The 23108-nt window shown below is 40.8% G+C and overlaps 1 protein-coding gene across 5 annotated transcripts in view; it reads right to left on the reverse strand.

Moving 5' to 3' along the window:
* Positions 1–18477, reverse strand: part of BRD10 (bromodomain containing 10) — a 55368-nt gene extending 36891 nt beyond the window's left edge. For 3 of the 5 annotated variants that reach the window (XM_075021703.1, XM_075021702.1, XM_075021698.1), the window contains exons 1-3: positions 17058–18283; positions 14447–14647; positions 6055–7490 (exon numbers count right to left, since the gene is read on the reverse strand). In XM_075021703.1, coding sequence (XP_074877804.1) covers positions 6055–7490; positions 14447–14647; positions 17058–17638 — 2218 coding nt within the window. In that variant the 5' untranslated portion in view covers positions 17639–18283. Of the gene's footprint in view, positions 1–6054; positions 7491–14446; positions 14648–17057; positions 18285–18410 lie in introns of those variants that run through there. The other 2 variants (XM_075021699.1, XM_075021700.1) reach the window with 2 other exon arrangements.
* Between the last annotated feature and the right edge of the window lie 4631 nt (positions 18478–23108).

The following is a 23108-nucleotide window of genomic DNA, read 5'->3' on the forward strand; positions in this document are numbered from 1 at the left end:
TAGACTTTTGAAGCTTCCACATATGCTTTTACACAGTCAAAACAGCAAAGCAGGTCTGAACAAATGCATTAATAACGCTGCTTTACCAAACAACGTAAGTAAACCCAATAAAAGCTCAGCAGTACATGTTTCTGAAGATACTGACACTGCAGCTTAATGCACAGTACATTGTTACAACTTTGTAGAATACCTCATTTAATGTTTTCAAGCATGGTTAACAGGTTGTTCCAAAAATAGAGGCTAGATTTGAAGACAGAAGTGGAGATTAAACTCCCAAGGACAGTACACCATACACTACAAAACTGCTGCAATATTAAACTGCTGTTAAATTCATTTCTTCACATTCAAGTAATGCTTGATTTTATACACAAAATGTAATGGTACTCTAAAGAAATAAAATATACTATGAAATAGGCTTTAAGCGGGTGGACTGCTATGAATCTTTCAGAGCACAAGTATAGGGTATAGAATTTACATCAAGGTTCTTCTAAAGCTGTGTGCTATATTGGTGTTTTCTACACCAACTGGAATAAAAGAGATTGAACTTACTTCAATTCTGCTTTGGGGACATCACAGTTATTACAAGCAGCCTCTGGTCCCTCCTATTTTCTCAACCCTATGGATGTTCTGAATTTCATCCAATCCCCGTTTCAAGCGTGCAAGCACAGAATTCTCATGCTTTTGTACTGTGCCTTGCACTGCAATCTTTGTTGTACCCCATGATTTACTTCTGCATAGCTGCCTCAGTCCAGATCCAACAAGCCTACCACCATTGTAACAGTCCAATTCAAGGATTTATAGCCTAATTTAACTAACTCCAGTAATAAAGTAACCTTTAAAATGGCTGTGTAGCATGCAAGTAATTTACAGAACTACTCTCTCTGATTCTTTCCATTATATTCAGTACTACTCTGTCAATAACATTGACACAGAACACTGCCACAGTAATAACCATCACCTTGTTTCAGAGACAGAGATTCAATAAAGTGGTTTTATCTTCCTTTTCCTAACTTGTAAGAAAACCTCATAACTATGGCAAGGCTCATGACATAGCTGTGTTCTCAAGTTTTGCTCACAATAGTTATGGGAAGTTTTCAGCTAAAAAACCTGCAAAACCAGTCTACATTCATGAACAGTATCTTTTGGGTACCACTGCTACAGCAAGTCAGGAACGTGCAAATGATCTCAACAGAAACATGAACCGTGACTCAAAACTAAATTTAGCTGCCTTAGAGAACCAATAGTACCTTGTTAAAAAATACGGAAAAGTACTCACTTTTACATTCCTGATGCTCTCTTCTACCTCCTGTACTTGTAAAGAACATTATGAAGAGTGATTATGACTATGATAGATTTGAATCAAGTGGTTTTGTGAATTCAGAACGTTTTACCAAATCTCTCTGTTCTACATTGTAAGAGTATCTTTAAAGAGAAGATAAAATTTCAGAAGATCTTTGAGAAATACTACTTAGCCTTAAACATTATGAAACATTCCAAAACAGTAAGACGTTAGCATGAATTCAGTCAAACCCTATTCATTTCAGCCTAACAGCTGCAGGACTAACAGACACTTAGAATCATAGAATCATTTAGGTTGGAAAAGACCTTCAAGATCATCGAGTCCAACCATCAACTATGCCCACTAAACCATGTTCTGGAGTACCTTGTCTACGTGCTTTTTGAATACCTTCAGGGATGGTGACTCAACCACATCCCTGGGCAGCCTGTTCCAATGCCTGACAACCCACTCGGTAAAGAAATTTTTCCCAATATCCAACCTAAATCTCCCTTGCCACAACTTGAGGCCATTTCCTCTCGTCCTACCTCCAGCCACCTGACAGAAGAGACCAACACCCACCGCACTACAATCCTCTTTCAGGTAGTTGTAGAGAGCGATAAGGTTTCCCCTCAGCCTCCTCTTCTCCAGACTAAACAGCCCCAGTTCCCTCAGCCGCTCCTTGTAAGACTTGTGCTCCAGGCCCCTCACCAGCTTTGCTGCCCTTCTTCGGACATGTTCCAGCACCTCAATGTCTTTCCTGTAGTGAGGGGCCCAAAACTGAACACAGGACTCCAGATGCGGCCTCACCAGTGCCCAGTACAGGGGAACAACCACCTCCCTGCTCCTGCTGGCCACACTATTTCTGATACAGGCCAGGATGCCGTTGGCCACCTTGACCACCTGGGCACACTGCTGGCTCATATTCAGCCGGCTGTCAACCAGCACATCCAGGTCTTTTTCTGCCGGGCAGCTTTCCAGCCACTCTTCCCCAAGCCTGTAGCGCTGCATGGGGTTGTTGTGACCCAAGTGCAGGACCCGGCACATGGCCTTGTTGAACCTCATACAATTGGCCTTGGCCCATTGATCCAGCCTGTCCAAATCCCTCTGTAGAGCCTTCCTACCCTTGAGCAGATCAACCCTCCCTCCCAACTTGGTGTCGTCTGTGAACTTGCTGAGGGTGCACTCGATCCCCTCGTCCAGATCATCGGTAAAGATATTAAACAGAACTGACCACAGTACTGAGCCCTGAAGAACACCACTTGTCACCCTCTGCCAACTGGATTTCACCCCATTCACCACAACCCTCTGGGCTTGTCCATCCAGCCAGTTTTTCACCCAGCGAAGAGTACATTTGTCCAAGCCATGAGCTGCCAGCTTCTCAAGGAGTTTGCCATGAGACAGTGTCAAAGACCTTGCTGAAGTCGAGGTAGACAACATCCACAGCCTTTCCCTCATCCACTAAGCTGGTCGTCTGGTCATAAAAGGAGATCAGGTTGGTCAAGCAGCACCTGCCTTTCATAAACTCATGCTGACTGGGCCTGATCCCCTGCTTGTCCTGGACTTGCCATGTGAGTGCTCTCAAGCATAGGAAGAAAAGCTCCTTCTTGTAATACCATAATGTTTTAGGAAATTTTCCTCCAGCGAGGTAAAAATTTGCAATGAAGAAGTAGTCAGAATAAGAAGGGAAATGCCTCAACATATTAAGAGATAAAGGACGAAAGAGTACCAAAAAAAAAATATTGGACCCTTCATATCACTCCCAGGACAATAATGCCTGTCACCTGCAGATGAAAAAGAATGTCTTATGCCCTTCACCTGAATGGAAATGAACACACTATCTGAGCGTAACTTAGACTATCAGATCCAGCAGATCAAGTAGTTAGAGACACAGGAAAAGTAAAAATGGAAAGAGGTATTTCCATCATTTCTCATTGAATAGACACACGACGTCTCCGTGTGCAGTCAGGGTTGCAAAACTGCAAACATCAGTAGAATGCATGACAGAAAACTTTGTTACTCTTTTCTGGATTTCCACCTGCACGGACACATCTCCGTCCTATCTCAAACTGACAATGAAAGGGAGTAGTAATACTATACTTGCAGTGTTCCCTGACGATGAAAATATGTACAATTAAAATCTAAGTTCAGATGATTAATGGCATCCAGCACTAGTCTACAGTTACAGATACATATTCTTAACAAAACTATACACTATTTTCTATATTAAATTACCTCTGATAATGTTAAGCTCCTTATGACACAACATGGAATTGGAAAAAACAAGGTACATGGCATTCTACTGCTGAATTTACTTGTCAGTCATGTAAAACTGCAAATTAAAACTGAAAGAACGACTGTTCTAACTCCCATGTTTGTAGTGGTATAGAACACTAGCTTGTTTTATAATAAGCTTCTGAAACATATTTGTGTCCTAAATTGCATTCTAATAAAGCATAAAGGATGATAATTGGATAAATAACCTCCATTATAATCCTGTATCAGATGAGCATTAGATGAGCCTTGGTATTAAGGTACTACAAAACCCAACATTTTTTTAGCAGTTCAGAAAACAAAACAAACTATTGCAAGAAATGGAGATCACATAATAGCTATACAGGTCAATGTATGTAAGGTATCTGGGATAATGAAAAGCCAGGGATTTCTGTTTTCACTTTAGCATCCGTGCACTATATGCAAGATACAAAAAGGAAACTGACTGAAGGAAAAGTTCTCTTGATTCCAGTTTTATTAATGAGCTTAATTTCCACTGGGTCAATTAAAAGACAGGAATTGCAAACTGAAAGAACTGCCTATATTTAGGTATTGCAATTAAGTGTACTACAGTAAGAACTACAGTTTCCACTAACAGTGCAGGATTTAGTCTGGGATCTACTCAAGACCAAAAACTCCTTAATGTTACAGACTAAAAATCAGAAATTATAAATGTGAGAATTTTCACTGAGAATATATTACAGAAATTATTTTTATTATAAATACAATCATTCTGTGATAGCTGTTCATGATGCATTTCTTTAAAAAAAAGTTTAAATTCACATGAATGTTTACAGTTCTTCTAACAGCACTTCAAAATTTGTCTCTCTTCATCTTTAAAAACAAAACATAAATTGTAACTATAAACAAAATCTGCTAACATGCTATTAAGTATATTAAGATGGAAGCAAATGGGCAGCTTTTCTGAACTTATTTTTATGACACATATAAGAAAAGCAGTTATCATAGTAAACATCATCTCTATCAATTAACTTCAAAAGCTACTTTCAAATATTGCCAGTCTGTTTTGCTAACAGTGGTTGCTTTTCAAAACAATAATCTATTAAAAAATGACACATGCTGTTCTACGAGCATTGCTTAATTCATAGAAGGTAGACTTTTAAGCATGTGTTGTAAAATGAGGGTTACAATAAACATGGTGACCTACTTTAAATGCTTGCACAGAATAATAAAGGACACTTGGTCTCTAATTTTTTTTCCAATAGTTCTCTAAATTAAAGAGCCCTTATTTGCAATTTGGGTTATTATTCATTTTGTTGTTGTTTGGTTTCAAGAAGAATTAAAACCATGATACATTTGGAGAGCTAACAAGACACAAAAGTGAATGTAAAATACGTTACTTTTGCTGAATACTACGTATATGAACTTCAACCATAACTCTTAAAATTTCTGGTTAGATGTGGGCATTTAAGTTTTCTGGAGGGAGGAGTTTGTGATTTATACGGTAAGACAGTTCTTTGGGTATTCTGCACAAATATTTGGGATCTAAACATTACTTGTATTCTTAGCTTTAAATTTCTACTCAACTTCTAGCTAAACGCATCGGCATCAGATCACTGAACTCTCTTACCCTTTAGAAGATGTTTTGTTACACAGATTTTTGGTTTTGGCTCTCTGCTTTTCAGCTGAAATCCAGTGGTTACCCGTCAATCTACACTGTTCTGAAAATAAGCCTGTCACTTCAAAAAATGTAATGTTTGAAGCAGCTGGCTGAAATCTAGCACAGAGAGCTTAGCCCATGACTCAACAGGATAGCAGATCAAGCTTTATGGGGCTTCATATGACATCAAAAATACTACAACTACCTGACAATCTGAACTGACTTAAAAGACTTTGTTTTAAAATTTTCCAGTGAGTTAACTGAAATCTGGATCATGTATCACCTACCTGAAACACTTAAATAGATGCTCCCCACATCTGTAATAAACTCTGTATCTCAGTTGTTGGACTAAACAGAAATATGATCAGGCCCGCAGTCAAAGTAGTACTATTTGGTGACCTAAAACTGCACAGTTCCAGTAGGAATTATTTTAGATTCATGATCCTATCTAAGTACTCTGCTTTTCTTTGTAATTTGGATAAGGCAGTATTACTAGAAAGGGGAGAAATATTTCCACAATTGCTATGATATAAGACAGCATAAAACAACTTCAAGCTACACTCTCTGATGCTAACCAATCAGTCACATTCATTCTCCTGAATAGTTTTTTTAACAAACAAGCTCTTCCAGTGAATTACGTTCTCTGAAGATACATTCTGCAAATGAATCATGATTTCATCAGCTGATAAGCCTGTTTTATATGATTGTGTTATTGAATGGGAAACTTTCACACTAAAACTAACATCAGAGAAGTCTAATGCCATAAGGCTGTCCTGTTTCACAAAATAAAATGTAGACTAATCACTTATGAAAACAATAATAAAAAAAACCCCAAACCCCAGTATCTTCTTAATTTTTACTATAGGTAAAAATATCAACTTACCAGACTTGTGCTTCTTGTGTTTTGCTTTCTTTTTAATTGTAAACAACTTGTTCTGGATCTCAGATTTATAAGATTTGAATGGATGAAGATGAACCTCACGCTTTCTTTGCAAGTCATCAAGTTTTCTCTGTAGATTTTCATTTAGAATATCCTTCAACTTCTTTTTTTTCTTTTTCTTCTTTTTTGCCCGCAACTTACTTAGTTTCTTGTTATTTCGCAGTGAGTCCTCTAGCATTGCTTCCTTAGCAGATTCGTGGTAATTTATGTCTTGGTTGTCATTATGAGTGCCATTTACATGCGTTTGGCAAGCTTTCAGTGTGTTCTGCCTGAACGGACTGATCTCAGCTTTTAGTCTGGCCATTTCAGGACAACCTTGTCCATTCTCCACAGCCCTTATTTCTCCTGAACTAGGGTGACCACCCATACCAACAATCTCTCCTGAACTAATAAAATTCCTCAAGTTCTCTTTACAGCAACCAGTTTTTTTGATGTCGCAGACTCTGGAGGTCTTGATTTCACAGTTAATCTTAACACCTTCTGTAGTGACTGTAAAGCTGCCTAAATGTGGTTTTTTTTCTGGACAGGTAACAATGGAATCCATACTCTTCTCTACTTCTGTCTTGGAAAGATGTAGCAGCTCTTCTCTACCACCAGAACTGACATCCCCATTGCTTTTGCTTACAAATTCATGTTTTGCTTTCTCCAATTTAATACGTGATACTTTTTTAACTTTGATGGGAGGAGATGGGAATTCAGGAGCCTGAAAAGGTTTTTGTTTGTAAATCCGAACATCTGCACCGCAAAACTGTGGAAAATGAACATATGCATTCTCCAAGTAGTCATAACCAAGAATTACTTCTCTGCATTCGTGGATAGGCTGACTTAGCACTGCATCCTGAACATCCTTCTGTGTTTCATACACGAAATCACAGAGACCTTTTAGCAGCCACACTTTTTGGTAGAATGGTAGCTCATGAAACGATTTTTCCTCCAACGGATTAACTTCTCCAAGGACTTTGAAAAACTGGGGACACAATCCAAGTTTTTCTGCAGAGCTATTAGGATTGTCAGTCTGCCCTACAACAGTATACCAGTGTTGTACTTTCTGTCTGAGTGCTGCTTCCCAAGTCTTGTAAGAAAGTGTAGGCCTGCGATGTAACGTAGATCTGCGGTGAGGAGGACTTAACAAAGAAGTCATTATTTTAGATAAAAAAGCATTACACTGAGGCATCAGAAGACAACGTTCCAGTTCGTAGAACACTATTTCAGGTAAATTTAAAATCTGTTGTGCTAAACAAAGAAAATGACCAATAGCTGGAATCTCCCACATTGTTTCCATCCTTGTAGGTGCTGCTTGAGCTAAAAGTGACTTTTCCCATTCTTCTATTTCTTTCTGACTAGCTTCTTCTGCTTCTTTTCTTTCTTGCTCTCTCAGCCTATTAAAAGAAAGTTCATGAAAATTCAGATATCAGGTGAACAAAAAGAAACAAGGGAGAAAAAATCTGAACTACAGCATGACAAACGTACTTATCTTGAAGTAATAAAGAACACAGTACTTAAAGCTTTCATTCAGTTTGTCTTACTTTGGATTACACAACGCATCACTGCACCCAAATGGGAAATTATCACCTTTTATTTCTATCACCACTAGTTTAAAAAAGGGGGAAAAAACCTGGCAGATATCAATAGTTTGGGTGGGTGAGATTTTTTAAAAAATGTATTCCCTTCCCCAATCCCTTTTTGGCAGGATTAAGTACTTCCAAAAAACAGTCCATATAAAAATCTCTGAAAACAAATTCCAGATAAATCTTGCTTTCAAATGTTTGCGCTGTGGCTTTTGTCACCTACCTTGTAATTCCCCTCCTCAGTATACAAGTATACATGCCTTACTGTTAAGTGCTTCATTGACATACAAAAGCCATTTTCCCTCCCACCCATAGGCATGTTACTAGTTGGTTTGCAATGGTGGTCAAAAAGGAAACAAGTATCAGGATGCATGAAAAATGTGATGGAAAATAACACCAGAAATAAAATGTCATTACATTAATAAATGGTTTGCCCTCACCTGCAAAAATGTATTCAGTTCTGGTCCCCCTATCTAAAAAAAGGACAGAGCAGAAATAGTGGGTATTCAGAGAAAGAAGTTATCAGTAATCAGAGGCCTGTAAAAACTCCTGAAAAATTTGGGACTCTACACAAAACACTAGCAAGAGGAAACATGACAGCAATATACAAAACTAGTATGACAGACTGGGAACCTCTATTTACTTGTATTTGTAAATTCATCATGAAATTTAAAGGCAACAAGTTTAAGCAGAAGAAATGCTTCCACTTCAGATAATCAATCATGCGTAGCTTACCATCTAACTTACTAGAACAGAATGTATGTTAATTTAGTTTCAAAGTGAAAAATAGGACATCTGCATGAATCACAAGAATATCAAGGGTTACCAGTAACAGGAGGGATTTTTCTTTAATGTTGCAGTGGTAAACTTTTTGCCTCAAGGCATGACCACATTCCAAAAGATAGGATTTAGGATACAGCTGCACTTGCAGAAAATTTTTTCTAGAGCTCATCCAAAGCTTCTCATACCTTTTTCTCTGAAGCTTCTATCACTGACCACTGCTAGAAACAATCACCTGCACATATCACTAATGCGACTTGTTACTGGAATTTACACATCCTTATTTCCAGATTGCTAATGTCCAATTATATTTATTTGTATAAAAGTAGCAAATAAATGCCACGTATCTATTCAAAGCATCAATGCTTTCCAAATTCAGCCAAAGAGTAATGTTATATTAAAATCTTTCTTTTAACATGAAGCTAATAGTGGCTTCTAGCATGAAGAATGTGTATTTGAAGCCTTAAGTATTGACTAGGTATCTCAAAAATGCAAAAAATGTGACAAACCTAGCTTAGACCACATTTTAGTATCAATGCAAGGAGAAATATGCCATGACTACAAACTTAAAATTTGCATCCTCTGTATATGCAAAATGACATAGAATACAGTAAGTTTTCACCAAATGCTTTATCTTACGTAATTCAGTTAAATTTCAAGTGACTTGTTACCATAATTTGAACAGAAATTTTTAAAACCACATACAAGCATCATTGTTATTTATGTACCTATCAAATGCAGAAAGACAGGTTCATGTAAAACATAAAATTAAAATGTAAAAGCAAACAGGTCAGTAAATTCTCAACTTCACTCTCCCAATGCAGGACTAATTTAACCGTATAATAGATGGGATCTAAAAACAAAATCCCACTTGCCATTCTAGGTGAATAAACCAGTAAATTCAACAATACTACTTGCATAGGTAAAATAGGCATTTTTTTTATTCTGGCTTTTGTTCTATATCCTTACGTTAATACTGCATTAATACAATAAATAAAAATAACTAAAAAAATAAAGAAAAATAAATAACTTACAAGTGGGGCAGAGGAAGAGATTATAGTAAGTAAAAAGTGTTCCGAAAAATAAATTTTAAAGCACTCCTGAGTCCCACTCCCTCCTCTCCCTTCTAACTGTAAAACATCAAATAACCTGCTGCCTCCAAAAGGTGTGAACTCTATTAAAATCGTACGGAAATAAGCTTAAATATTAATACATAGTGAGATAGAACATTTGTAAAAACAATCACATTTCAGTATTGTTTAATAAAAACATAGGCTGTAGATACTGTCTTTGCAAGCTGTTTCAATTTATCACCAATTAATAATTTAAATTAAGGTAGAATTCTCAAAATAAACAAAATACTCTAGACTCACCTCTGCCTTGTACTTCATAAAATGACAACCATTATACTATTTTAAACAACTTTTTAAAAAGAAAAACATACGTTGTTTTACTTGCAAAAAGTTTGCCTTTTTGGTTTTTTTAAAGCTATAATTTTATCACAATATCTGTAGTCATTCCATTCTCCGTAGACATTCAAGAGAAAACGTAAGTAACAGCACACTTTCATATCTTCATTATTGAGGTCTTCCTACTAGTTGCCCATCTTTTGGAGGGCATAGCTTTTTCCTGGGGTGTTTTTTTTTGAGAGGGAGGAGGAGGATTAAGAGGGGAGAGGAGGTGGAGCAAGGGAGCAGGGATGGAAGGAGAGAGAAATATTTGATATTTAGCAGGACAAATACCCTTACACTGAAATTCTCTGGACAAACATATGTGGCTTTCATGCTGACAGCAACTGTAAAATACCTGTTGTTTCATACTTTTATTTATATTTTTGAGGAATATGTTTGCAGATGTATTGTGTTTACAATAATAACACAAAACTTCTATTCAGTTACCACTTCTAACCCACTTAAGTGTTGAGTAATTTTTGTTATGATGACAAGGTAGTTTTTATTCTACAATAACTTGTTTCTACAAACTTTATTTTAAAAATAATCTAGAAAGCTACATACAATATAGCAATATTAGGCATTATTCTAAATTAAATCATGATTTAATAGTCAGAAGAAACTAAATTTGGAGATGCCCACGTGACCTTAATTCTGCTTCTGTAATGTCTTGCATCTTATTAGACATACTCTGTGTTTCTCCATAGGACCCAGTTCATTCCATGCTCACAACATTCTCATAAAAGGCAAAACTGACTGTATAAGCATAGCTCATTCCACAATTTGCTAATTTAAATGACTATCTTGCAACTGGAATTGAATTCTTTAAATGTTTTAATGAACATGTTTGGAACTTATCCCAGGATCACATTCTCAGAGATGGTAAAGACACAGAGCTATCTAGCATAATTTTCAACAAACCAAAGTCATACACACACTTAATTCTCATTGAAATCAACCAGCTACTTGCCATTCACTGTGGTTTTAAAAATTTCAGTGGGAATCTACCTCTGTGTCTTGGTATCTAAATGCCTCTAAACAGGCATGCATTTCCGATTATATAATAATTCCACAATTATTTACTGCTAACTAATATGAAAGTTAGTATGTATATTGTTATGTTACTTAATTAGCATGTAACCAAGCAGCTGAGTTGAACCTCATGGAAATGCAACCAATAACCCAAAGAAGACATTCTGATAATTAGAACAATTGAACAAAAGGAAAGCTTATAAACAAGACTGACAAGAAAAGTAAATCAGATGTTGTTATAATATACCCGGGCGGGGGGAAGTGCTTTTGCTGCTCTACAGAAACCATTAGCCACAAAATAGTGAAATCTACTTTGCAAAGACATCTATCTCCATTTTTACATGTTGAGTCTACCATGATGAAGGTATCACTTGGGGGAGGTTATAAAACATTAAATAAAGAAAAAATTAAAAGGATTGTGCAAGAAATGGATAAAGTTCAAGAAAGAAAAAGAGAATGCTCTGCAAAAGATACCTATATAACAAAAATAACAAAAGGATTTGGAGTACGATTTCCATGAGGTTAGCTACAGAAAAGAAGATAAAAACCACACTTCAGGATATTCTTCCAAAATATGCAGTTGAAAAAAAGCTTTTAAAATAAATTTCAAGGATTTGGGAAAAAAAAAATATCAAAAACTATTTCAAAGATTTCATTTACTGCAGTTCTTTCTACTCATCATATGATATCTGTGCCTTATAAGAGTACCTATATATCTAAAGCAAGGGATTAGATACTAACTTGGAATTCATCAAGCAATTTCTGTAGGTACGAGGCTAAGTTTTGTAGAAAGGCACTTGCATTTGCAACGTTACTTACCTGAGGCTGTAACTCCTAGTGAGGTGGCTAAACAGTCTAAGCTAAGCTAATTACTAGCTAGAAGGTATGTATGTGCTAAGTGGTCAGCTGGATGGCCAGATAGTGAGCACTTTATGTTCCTGATAACTTGTCTGCAAGCTGGGTGAACAGCAGGTGCTGCCTATCCAAACAAAACTGATTCGGCAGCACACAAGCAAGTTGCACTACCACACTACACACAATTTTATGGGGAAAAAGAGCAGCAGAGCAAGACCAGGAGGAAAGCAAAGTTCAGTACAGTAGAAATTAAAATCCTAAATAATTTACCCACTCATTTGAGTTGACCATCACAGTCATTCACATTTATACCCTGACACAGGATAGCCTATATAACAGCAACAGATTTGGACACTCATTCTTTTACAACTGTGATGAAAGACTAAGTGAAACAATCAATAATAATAATAATAATAATAATAATAATAATAATGATAATAATAATAATAATAATAATAATGATAATAATCCGTATCCATTAAAGTAGCACTTTAGTTCTAAGAATACAGATTATACCATGAATTCTATTGGGATACATTAAAATAAATAGAAATTCTGCATTAACATTTTGTGGCCTGAAGAAGATGTGGCTAATTGTTCAGAATCACATATTTTTACTTGAATTTTCCTTGCAGAATCCATATAAGCTTTAAACAGGTATAAATGCAATTTCAGTTCAGCAAACTTCATTTTTATTACAAAAAATTAAGAGTGAGTGAAAGCCAAATTCAGTAATGAAAATGCACATCTGTCAATGGACTAACACTGTAGCTCTAAGGAATACTGCAACGAGGTTACCATAAGGACGGCACTGTGCACTCCAATTAAACTACCCAAGTCTGCAATCTTGCACATAGTTTTCAAAGTACTTATTCTGTGCCAACCTCAGTGTGTCAGTTCTCAAAAAAAAAAAAAAAAAAAAAAAGCTGAATAACAATTTTCTCTTCTTAACAGGTAACAATATATTCAACATAATCTATATTTTAGCGATAATCCAAAGTAAGTTTAGGAAGTTGTAATGCATTTTTTAATAAAAACAGTGTCCCATCTTCAAGTTGCATGTACATGCATTTATATATAAAACCCTTTTAAATTTATATATGCTGTATCATATGATCTTCACTGGTAATGTGTTACTAATTTTATAGGCCTTCCAATTTCCAAGCCTTTTTCATAAAATACCTCTACAATGCACTTCAGGAACATTTGCATTTTGGTGAATTGGGAGACAACTGGTATAGAGAGGTCCAATGGTGGATCCATTAAGAAATAAAAAAATTTAAGGAGATACCTGAAGCATGATTATTTGAGGAGATCAACAGAGTCAAAGAAATATTCAACCAGCTATCTACTGACACATTTTTACTGCTTCCTAGTAAGTGGCATAGTTCAAAATTTTAGGGCATAAAGAGGCAAGCTAGTTGTAATCTTTTCCTTTTATTGCAGAACATTCTGTATAATCAACCACCGTGGAGCATCCTTTGCACAGGATTTGGGACTTTTGAGTATATCCAGATACATGGATTTAACCGTTAATTACAACAGTTTTGCAGGAACATGCTTAAAACAGGTGTATGAAAGCAAAATTTTTATTTGATTGGGTAATATGTTCTACTGACTCTATGGATTAAAATCCAATCAAAACATCCTTTTTTTGTAATAATGTTATCAGGTTCAGAGATCTAGAACACAGAGTTGAACACAAATCAAAGAGAATTTTACCAGAGAAGCAACAACCCTAGTGACCTTTGCTTTTTTGCAAAGTATGAGGTGGATCAGAAGAAAGATTCAGTCATTTCTAGGGAAAAGTACTGGCTAACACTCAATAACGGTATGGCTTCAACTCTGTTGAAAATGAAGGTTACCTGTAAAATGAGAGCGAACTGGTTATATGTGGGAAAAATCTCCAAAACTGTAAGCTTTGAAAAAAGCTGGAAATATTTTGCTTCCTAAAGCTAATACCGTTTTACCATCATGCTCCATGTTCAGATGCAGTCTCCCAAGTTACTGTTAAAGTATACAAGCTTCTAAGCTTCATTTTCCTCAAAGTGAAACGTATCACAATCAACATTAGACACTGCCTGGAATTACATACCTCTTTAATTTATGAAAACCACAAAATCCCACAGAGTTAATTACACACACATTCTAAATTTGTTACCTAACTGCCAAGCTGAAATGCCACATCAGTGAGATAACAGGAGTGGCACTGGCAGAGATAATTTGCTTCTGGCTATCAGTGAGGGAAGCAGTGACAAGATCAAAGACTTAAGACTCTAATTAAGCATTCTGGTAGTTTCTAATCTAATTGTTGCATGGAAAATGGTCCAAAGAGAGGTACAATAAACCATGACTGAGCTAACACAAAATTGCTGTGGATGCTTTCAGTTACCATTATAAGTTTCACAATCCTAAAATAACAGCAACCTTAATTTATGACTTTAGCAATTTTTCAAGAAGGTCATAAATCAAAAACTGATTTCTTGTTTTGTGGATGGACTGTACTGAAGTCCTATGTTCACACATGAACTTAAGACAAAAGGAACCACCACATTTATTTATCTAAAAAAGCCTTAAGGAGCTAGCCCCTGTAGAAAACTAGGAAGACATAATTATTTAAAACCAAAACAAAACAGTTTTTCCTATTACCTCTTTTCCTCTTTTGCTCTCAGCTGTTCCTCTTGTCTTAGAACCTGAACCATCACAGACTCAAACGTGCCTGTTGACAAGCCTACTAAATTGCGAGGCGTGGAACGTCGTCTGGTTGAAATGCATGCTGTTCCTTTCTCATCTTCCAGCCTATAGCATCCTCTAGATGTTACAGCTATTGATGTTTTCTCTCTTAAATGCCTAGAAGAGAAAAGCAAGCCAATTCACAATTACAATTTTCCTTACCAATGGCACTTCAATGCCTACACTATTTTTCATCTGCCATTTTTTCCACTTTGAAAGTTCCTTCATGAAATTTTAAACTTAAACCCAACATGCTAACATGAGCTACATTTTCACACCTGTTAGAAATGGTGGATATTTATCTCAAGTAATCAAATATTATTTGGAGATTAAATTTTCAATATTAATCCATTAATATTTGGAAAGAAAATACTTCCATGAGATCTGAAACAAGAAACTATCATTTTTAGAAGACACCTAAAAAAACCAAGTGCACTTGTTGGTTTGTGTTGTGGGTGCGTGTTAAACAGCAGTTTAATTTTGTTAAAAATTAAAAAAGATGAAAAGCAAAACACTACAGATTTGGTTGTAAAGTTACGTTTCATCTTATACTGCTTCAAAGTACTCCACCAAAACTGGTACGAGAAGTAACACTCTATCACACAACCTCTGAAAACGTTTGAGGGGAGGGGGGAAAATCCAACCTCCATTCAAAAGCAACCTCCATTCTAAGGTAATTTTCTGTGGTTTATAGTATCTGAGAATCATAAAACCAACACTGATCACTTCCTTGGAGTCACTTGATGGGGATCATTGAGCTAAATAGTGCTCTGTAATGAAGCAAGGATGATTATTCCAAGAAGTGGTTCTTGAATTTCATTTTACTAATAAAATTAGTTCCGTTAAACACATAAACCAAACTTGTCTGATCAAAAACTGTAAAAGAACTTTGAGACTTCTAGATTCCATAATCCTTTCTATATACAGTTCTTAGAAACTTTTACCAAGCTAGCGTACACAGACATATTGAAAAAATTTTTACAAATCTCTGAAGAGTTAATATAAGAGAAATTCACTATATACTGAAGGAGGATTATTTTTAGCCAGTTTAATATTTCTTAATATTTATTTGAACAAAGACTGTGCATTTGTGAAACAATGACAACAGCAATTGAATTGTTTTGGTAAATACGTATATTGCTATTTGATGACACAGTACATAAACTGACTTCACTTTCTTACGGAGTTTCTAATAAAATGGCATTGAGCATTCTCAGGTTCTACTGAATCCATTAAGTAGTCCTGTAGTTCAAGAGAACCCTCAACAAAACGCCCTTCAATTCAACACAGTTGAGATGTTACAGTCACACAACATACAAAAATGAACTTGGAACAAATCTTCCAAGCTGCATTTGGTTAGCTATTTATTTGCCAGCAGAAACTCTTTTAAGCCAGGAATTCAGATTTTTTTTTTTTTTAAATCAAGTTTATACCCCATTGGATTCAGCTCCTTCCCTTCTCCTCCCAAACTGTCCCAAAACTGCTGTTAGGCAAAAAACCTTTCAAATACAGTGTTGCTACAGCAACACAGAACACATCCACTCTGGCTTATTCAGTTGAGTTATGCACCACGCTCCTCCAGTGTTCCTGCTACACAAGCAAGATTCTTCTTACCATCTGGTGGCTAATGCTCTGTGTCACTAGCAAGTTTAAGGTTGACAGACATGCACAGCTTTATGCATTTCCTAAGACTGTTCCTTCTTCACCTTCACCCTTTGTCAAAAAATCCTTTTGGTTTTCACATGCAAAATACTATGTCGCTCAGAAGACTGGTGTACTTTTTCATTGTAAGAAGCCACCATGGTTTGCTGAATATGACTAAACTAAGTCTGTGTCAAACTCATGAGAAAGCATGTATTTCAGTTGTGATTTAACCCGGGTTTTCTACTATACAGGTTGACAGCTTTCTATGCTTCAGCTGCTTTGCCTGATAAACCAGTTCCTGCCAGGGACTTGTACTTCAACATATCACAATTTCCATTTTGCCATTTAAGACCATAACACACCAAGCATTACCTTTTGTTTTATAATTATCAAAAAATATGCCATTTCAAAGCAGGTACTTTGGCTCAAGATTTTATTCCTACGTATTTTAAAGACTAAAAATTCGCAGATTGTAAAAATCACAGTTTCAAAGAGCCAGATGTTCATAGAGAGTTTTGGTAGCTTCACTTGCTTTTGATAGCCTAAAATAAAGAAAGGAGCATTTGACATCTTGCCTAAACAAGTGTGCCTCCCTGTTCATAAAAGGCTTCTTTCAGAAGGAAAATCTTAGCCAGGAAATGTCATGCCTTATTTTGCATTTTGGTATTTTTGGGTTTGGAATCTCCAAAGCATTTTGAGATTGGAATAGTTCTCGGTAGGAAATGTTCCTCTTTGTGGAAGTATTGAGAGTTTGTGTGTTTTATTGTGGGTTTTTAAAAAAACATTCAAATGGTATTTTTTATATAAAAAACCCCCACATCCTCCTGTTCTGCTTTATGTAAATAGCATCTGGCTGGGCCCCTACACAGCCTTCTGCACGTACCGGGACAGCAGCGCCAGCTTCTGTTCCAGCATCATCTCCAGCTTCTGGGCCTGTCTGGAGAGCCAGTGATCTACACCATGCAGCCGGTAACATGTCTCCAGCATTAGCCGGAAGTCACCCACGAAATCTGCTATCCCCGCGTACTGCCCACTGGAAAATTTCTCTTCCATCTTCAACAGCCACATTCCAGCTGGCGACGGCTGAAAGGAGCGACTACTGTTATGACCCGAGACGGAGCCAGCTCCTTCTGCCCTGACGGATGCCTGATCCGCGAGGGGTTTCAAAAACGGTTCTGTCAGAGGGCGATACTTCTCCAGGAGAAACTCGCGCAGGATGCGGTACCCCTGCTGCAGCTCGGGATTCAGGCTCTGCTCCCCGGAGCAGCCGCCGCTCTTCCCTCCCGCATCATCTCCCTCCTTGTCCGGCTCCTCCTCCCCGCACCGAAGGCGGCTAGCCGCGGGCCGATCCGCCGAAAGGCCTCTGCCCGCGGGCTCTGCCGAGTCCATCTCTCCCACCCCGCGCACGCACAGGGCCTGGCCGGCTGCGGGGGGGCTGCCGGCCCCGGGCCTGCTCTTCAGCATCACCTAGGCACCGCCGCGCTCCCCCTCGCCCAGCCGGCGAATCCACATCGGGGTCACCTATGCACAGAGACACGATTCAGTCCCTCGCCACGCTCCCCCGCGACGGCCCCAGCCTTGCCCCCAGCTACGGGGATGGGGGGTGGGGGGGGAGGAAGGGCGTGTGGGGGGTGTGCGGGGGGTGTGTGCGCCGCGGCTGCCGGGGAGGAGGCAGCGGCCGGCCGCCGGCTTGGCGCGCCTCCCCCCGGCTCCAGCCTCCCCCGGCCTCCGGCCAACGCGCCCGGCCCTGCGTACCGCCCGGCCCTGCGTACCGCCCCGCCCGCCCGGCGACGGTGACCGCGCCCTCGCCTTGAGGGGCCGCCCGCGGCGGCGGGCACCGGCGCGTCCGTCCCCCCCCTTCCCCCCCCGCATCCCGCCGGCCTCGACCGCTCGCTCCCTTCCCCGCCCGCGCCGCAGCCCCCCCCCTCCCCCGGCCGCGACGGGGCCTCCCTTCTCCGCTCGCCCGCGGCCATCTCCCGACGGGAGGAGGAAAGGGCGGTCGGGCGGCGGGGGCCGTCGCCGCGCCGGCCGCCCCCGGCCAGCCCGTGTCTGCGCGGCGAGCGCTTCCTCTCTTCGCCTCACAGCGCGGCGGGGCCGGCCCAGTGGCGGCGGCTGGAGGCGGCCGCGGCGGGCAGCGGTGTCAGTTAACGGTCGGCGCGTTCCGGGGGTCGGGAGGGTGGGGGTGGGGGGGCACCCCCCCGGGAGAGGGGCGAGAGAAAGGGACCCGCCGCCTCACCTAGCGCGCATGCGCCCGAGCGGCGGCGGCGGCACGCCGGTTGTTTTGGTCGCCAGGTGCGGTGGCGTCATCAGAGGGCGCCTGGCTGGGAGCGGGGCGCGGGAGGCGGGCGCTGGTGCGCACGCGCAGGGTTGGGCGTTCCCGGCGGGAATGTTGGGGGGGGTGGGGGTGGGGAGGCGGAGGCCGGGGAGCCGGTGCCGCCTAGCGGCTTCGGTGAGGGAGTCCTCTCGTCAGGGCGGGCGGGCGCCCCCGGCCCTCCGCCCTGTCCTCACTCGGCACGGGGGTTGATACGGGTGCGGAATAACCTCCGCCAACGTCACCGGAGCGCGGACGGGCCTTTGCGCTGGTGCTGCGCGTAAGAGTTTTCCTCGGCGGACACCCGGGTCACGTTCGGGTTTCCCGAGCGGTGGAGGCGTTCCCTTAAGGACGCTCCGCCGTGGGCGTGAGGCAGTTCGCAAAAGCACTCGGCTGCGCCCGCGGGGGAGTTGGTGTTCCGCGAGCGGAAGCTGCGGGGATCCGCGCTGAGCCGCCCGGGGGGCACGGCAGCCCCCCCCGGCTTGCCTTCGAGCACCCTCCGCGCCGGCGGACCCCCGCTCCAGGAGGCTCCGCAGCGGCAGCCTCAGGCACCTGGGAGACGATCGCTCGGGAGCGCGGTGCTGACCTTGCCCCCTCCGGCAGATACAACTGCCTGAACAGCTAAGAGAGAGACAGTGAATGTAAGGGGGCGGGGGGGAACCCAAGTTTTCTTTGATAGACCCTCTACTTCTATGGCGGCCTTCTCGTCCCTTCTGCAAGGCAGCTTTCTGCAGAGATCGCTCCAGAGACCTCGCCCGCGACACTGTCTTGACAGGAGTAAGTCAGAGCTTGCAACGTGAAGGAATGCAGAACCGCTCCCCTGTCATGACTGCACTTTATCAGTTCTAAGGGCACCAGGAAATTTCCGTCCCCGTGTGGTCACAGCCAGCTTTCATAAGTGCTTCTGCCAAGCTGTTTTTGCGGAAGGGGCCTGAGCGGGGGCCACAGGTACAGCAGCCCGCTCGCCGTGCTATGCTTCCCCTGCAGGCCATGCCTCAGGGACAGAAGTTTGGGACCCACCAGCTTACCAAATGCCCCCTCTCGCCCCGTTTTCCATCCCCAGTCTACAAAGCCCCGGTACAGCCTGTGAACAAAGGTTGATTCCTGAGGTCCTGGCACCTCTCCTATCGCACCTCTCCTATCACACCTCTCCTGTAATATCTGCCACTGATACTACAGCTACCTGGCTTTATCCTCCCAATCCTCCCCCTTGAACTGCAGACTCCAAAGAACTGACGTCAGACACCTTGGCATGCAGTGTGTGGTGCTGTAGCAGAGGCTGCAGCCTGCCTCCACGTTGGAGGGGGGTGATCCTGCCTGGAGGACCACTGTGCACCGAGAAGTTAGCGATCCACGCAACAGTTAACCCGAGTGTTGCCACGTACAGCATGACCTTCAGGCCGCTGTTGTGCCATGCACATCACATGGCCACAGGATAAACTCAGCCAGCTCGCTGTTAAGAGGAGCCGGCGGGCAGCTGCTGCATACCGGTGATTAAACTGCCTCCGTGACCTTGGCTCAATCTCAAAGTGCAGCAAAGAAGTTACGCGAATATCCTTGCTGTCTGACAGTAGAAATGATGAATAGAGTTGTTTTCTTGTAAGAAAATCCTCTAATAGCCTGAATGACCACAAATGGGGTAGCCCTTCCACAGATGGGGGCTTCACAGTGTGTGCCCTGGTCAGAGGGTGATTTGATGCTGCACTGCTCGTGGCTTGCAGCATCTGAAATGCTGTTAGATAACAGTTCTCTATTTCTTTATGGTGTTAACTCTAATAAATTGTGTTTGAAATGATACTTTGAAAAGTCTGAATGCCTTTCTTGCTGGGACCATAATAAACCAGCATGTCCTGGTACAAAACAGAGGGAATGCTGTCTTGTGTTTTCTTTGATAACTTATCTCAGGAAGAGAGTTCAGCTTGTCTAATTCCCACTCCCAGTTGAAGGGGGAGGGTGGTCATCAGGGGGACAGAAGTGGTGGAGAGCTTCCTGCAACATACATGGAGGTTAAATCAACTGTGGAAAAAGCATGATTGAAGATGATGGGAAGCAGCCAAGCAAGTTACATTGGGAATTTCTGGTATAAGTTAAATAAAAGTAGATTAGACTGGCAGCTCTTTTAGCAGCTTTGTGGCATTGGCATTTCGGCCAGCAACACTTGCTTTCTGGTACTGCTGGGTCAATCAGATAGGAAAATTCATCCCAGCAGGACTCTTAGGCCTCTTCCCAGGACACCCAACAGTGGCTTCCCTCCTCCCTTCAGTCCTTGGCCTGACAACATGTAAGGCCACAAGTCTTCACAAGTCTCGAGATCAGGCCTGCCCTGGGTTAATGAGGATCAGCTCTCCACTAATGTTCATAATGAGGCTTTTCTTTCTTCAGGACTGTGAATGTCCAGCCCCACTGAGATGTGAGTTGCTTGCAACCTCCCTGCTGTGGGACCTGCTGGCAGCCAGACACTTTGCAGAAATCTGTTAGCCGTGGGAAATGGCAGAGTGAAAGAAAGCTTAGCAAGACTATAGACAGTCCAACTATTTCAGTTGGACCAAACATGTGCTGTTGGAGGAGAGAGGGAATTACAAGCCCTGTTCTTCTTGCTTGGGTACTACAGTACTGCGGCTCTTGTGAGTGAGCTCTCTGCCCTGTGTGCTGTGCTGTGTCTCTCTGCTCCTGGCTGACCTTCTGCTCCCTGACACTTACATTATACCAATCTACACCTGCTTGTGATTGCCCAGAATGTGGGAGGTGTGCTTCAAAGGGCTTCTTTCTCCCTGAAATATAGCTTCACAAAGACTAGAAATGGCAACAGTAAAGTTGCTTTGACTTTTGTCGGCTGACCAGTTACCGTTTCTCCAGTTGCCTAAAAGCTCTTGGTTTACAGGTACCTATTATGATTTCTTTGAGGTGGCTGTCTTCTCAATGACAGAAAAAGAATTTGTGGTCTCTGGAATATGCAGTTTTGTGATGGGGAAGGAGAAAGACTATAATGAACTACTAAAGCCAGTATCTCTCTTCCACCGTTCTTGTATTCCAAAAAGTTAGAGTTTTAGTTCAATGGTCGTGAACGTGTTTTGTAGGTCTCCCCTGCGAGACAGGACTGAGATAACATGGATGGTTATATCATGTGCTGCATGTCTAAGTAAATAAGAGCAGTTGTTTTCAATGTATGGTTAGCTTTCAACTCCACATTTTTTGATTGTTTCTTTGTTTGAAGGGCTTGTTTGCTGGACGCTCATTTATATGTCCTTCAACAATACCAGGTAGCTTAATACAAGTTGTTACTTCTTGCTATACATCTGGCCTTGCCTTGAGGCTATGAGAACTTGTAGTCAGAATTTTGCAAACACTTTATAGACTAGTACATGAGGAGCCACAAAATGTGATGCCTGTCGATTTTGGTGTGATAACATCTCAGCTATATTCAGGTCTGTCTTAGAAAACAGATATTTTAGTCTATGGTGATGAAAGAAATACAAATATCAATATTACACTCTGAAATTAAATTTACAGTGACGAATGGGGCCACATATGACAAAACAAGATAATATTCTTTATTGGGAGCTATGACTTGTATCACTGAAATATTTTAAGGGGAATAATTTTTCTAGGTATGCAATCAAACTAGGATAAAAGAATTAAAAAAAGAAGTGCCTGAGATGAATTATACTGGAGAACAGATCATTCTACCCATCTGCAACTTTTATGTGTTATTTTGTCTTCTGTAATGAAAAAATAACATTGCATTTAACCAAGCCCGTAGTATGCTATCTGTGTACTTTCTACGTCTTGCCACACGAGTGCACTGTTGAATAAAAACCATACTCCATTCCTGCTTTAAGTTAGAGGTAGTACTCCATTTCGATGTACCCAGGATATAACTGCAGGAGCAAAAGGAAACAAACTTTAGAAAATATGTAACAGTGATAAAATGGAGTTGTGTTTTACCACATTCAGTTTTAGTAATGGGAGCTACGACCCACATACCAGAAAAAAATATTGTTCAGAATAAATAGAGCTGATAAATTTAACACTTCAGTGAGGCTCATTCTAATTTCTCTCCATACAACTGAATTTGATACACAATTTTTGTAAAATGTCATGATATAGATTTACATCTTTTTTAACCATAAAAAATAATTACAAATGTGGATCTGCATAATCTTTTCTAAGACAGCATGTTACAGTAAATGAGCCCCTCTGCCTTCATGTTATCACAAAGATGGCAAGAAACTTTGCAATTACAGTGTTATCCACAGTGTCTGGGGTAGTTAGGGAAAAGTGCAAATGTCAGGTGGATAAAGGCATCAGGGACAAATGTGAGATATGCTTGGGAAAGAATAATCTTCCGTATACAGTTCGCAAAGGACAGGATGATCTTGTAGAGGAATAGAGACAACTCTCAGACATGACCAGTATCCTTTACCTCAGATATGATTGTTTGGTGGGGGAACTTTAGCGGGTCATGGAGGTCAAACTCAGGGATCTAAAGTTAAGCAAGTATTTTAGGCTGACCGTGAAAGCATCCACAATTTCTACAGATACCCATTGACAATGTAAATATTTAGTCTCTTCCTGAAACTTGACCTGGGTATTATTATAAAGATTTTATAGTGTGCCCTAACC

This window comes from Buteo buteo, chromosome Z (genome assembly GCF_964188355.1).
Source record: "Buteo buteo chromosome Z, bButBut1.hap1.1, whole genome shotgun sequence".
In the NCBI taxonomy this organism is placed as follows: Eukaryota; Metazoa; Chordata; class Aves; order Accipitriformes; family Accipitridae; genus Buteo; species Buteo buteo.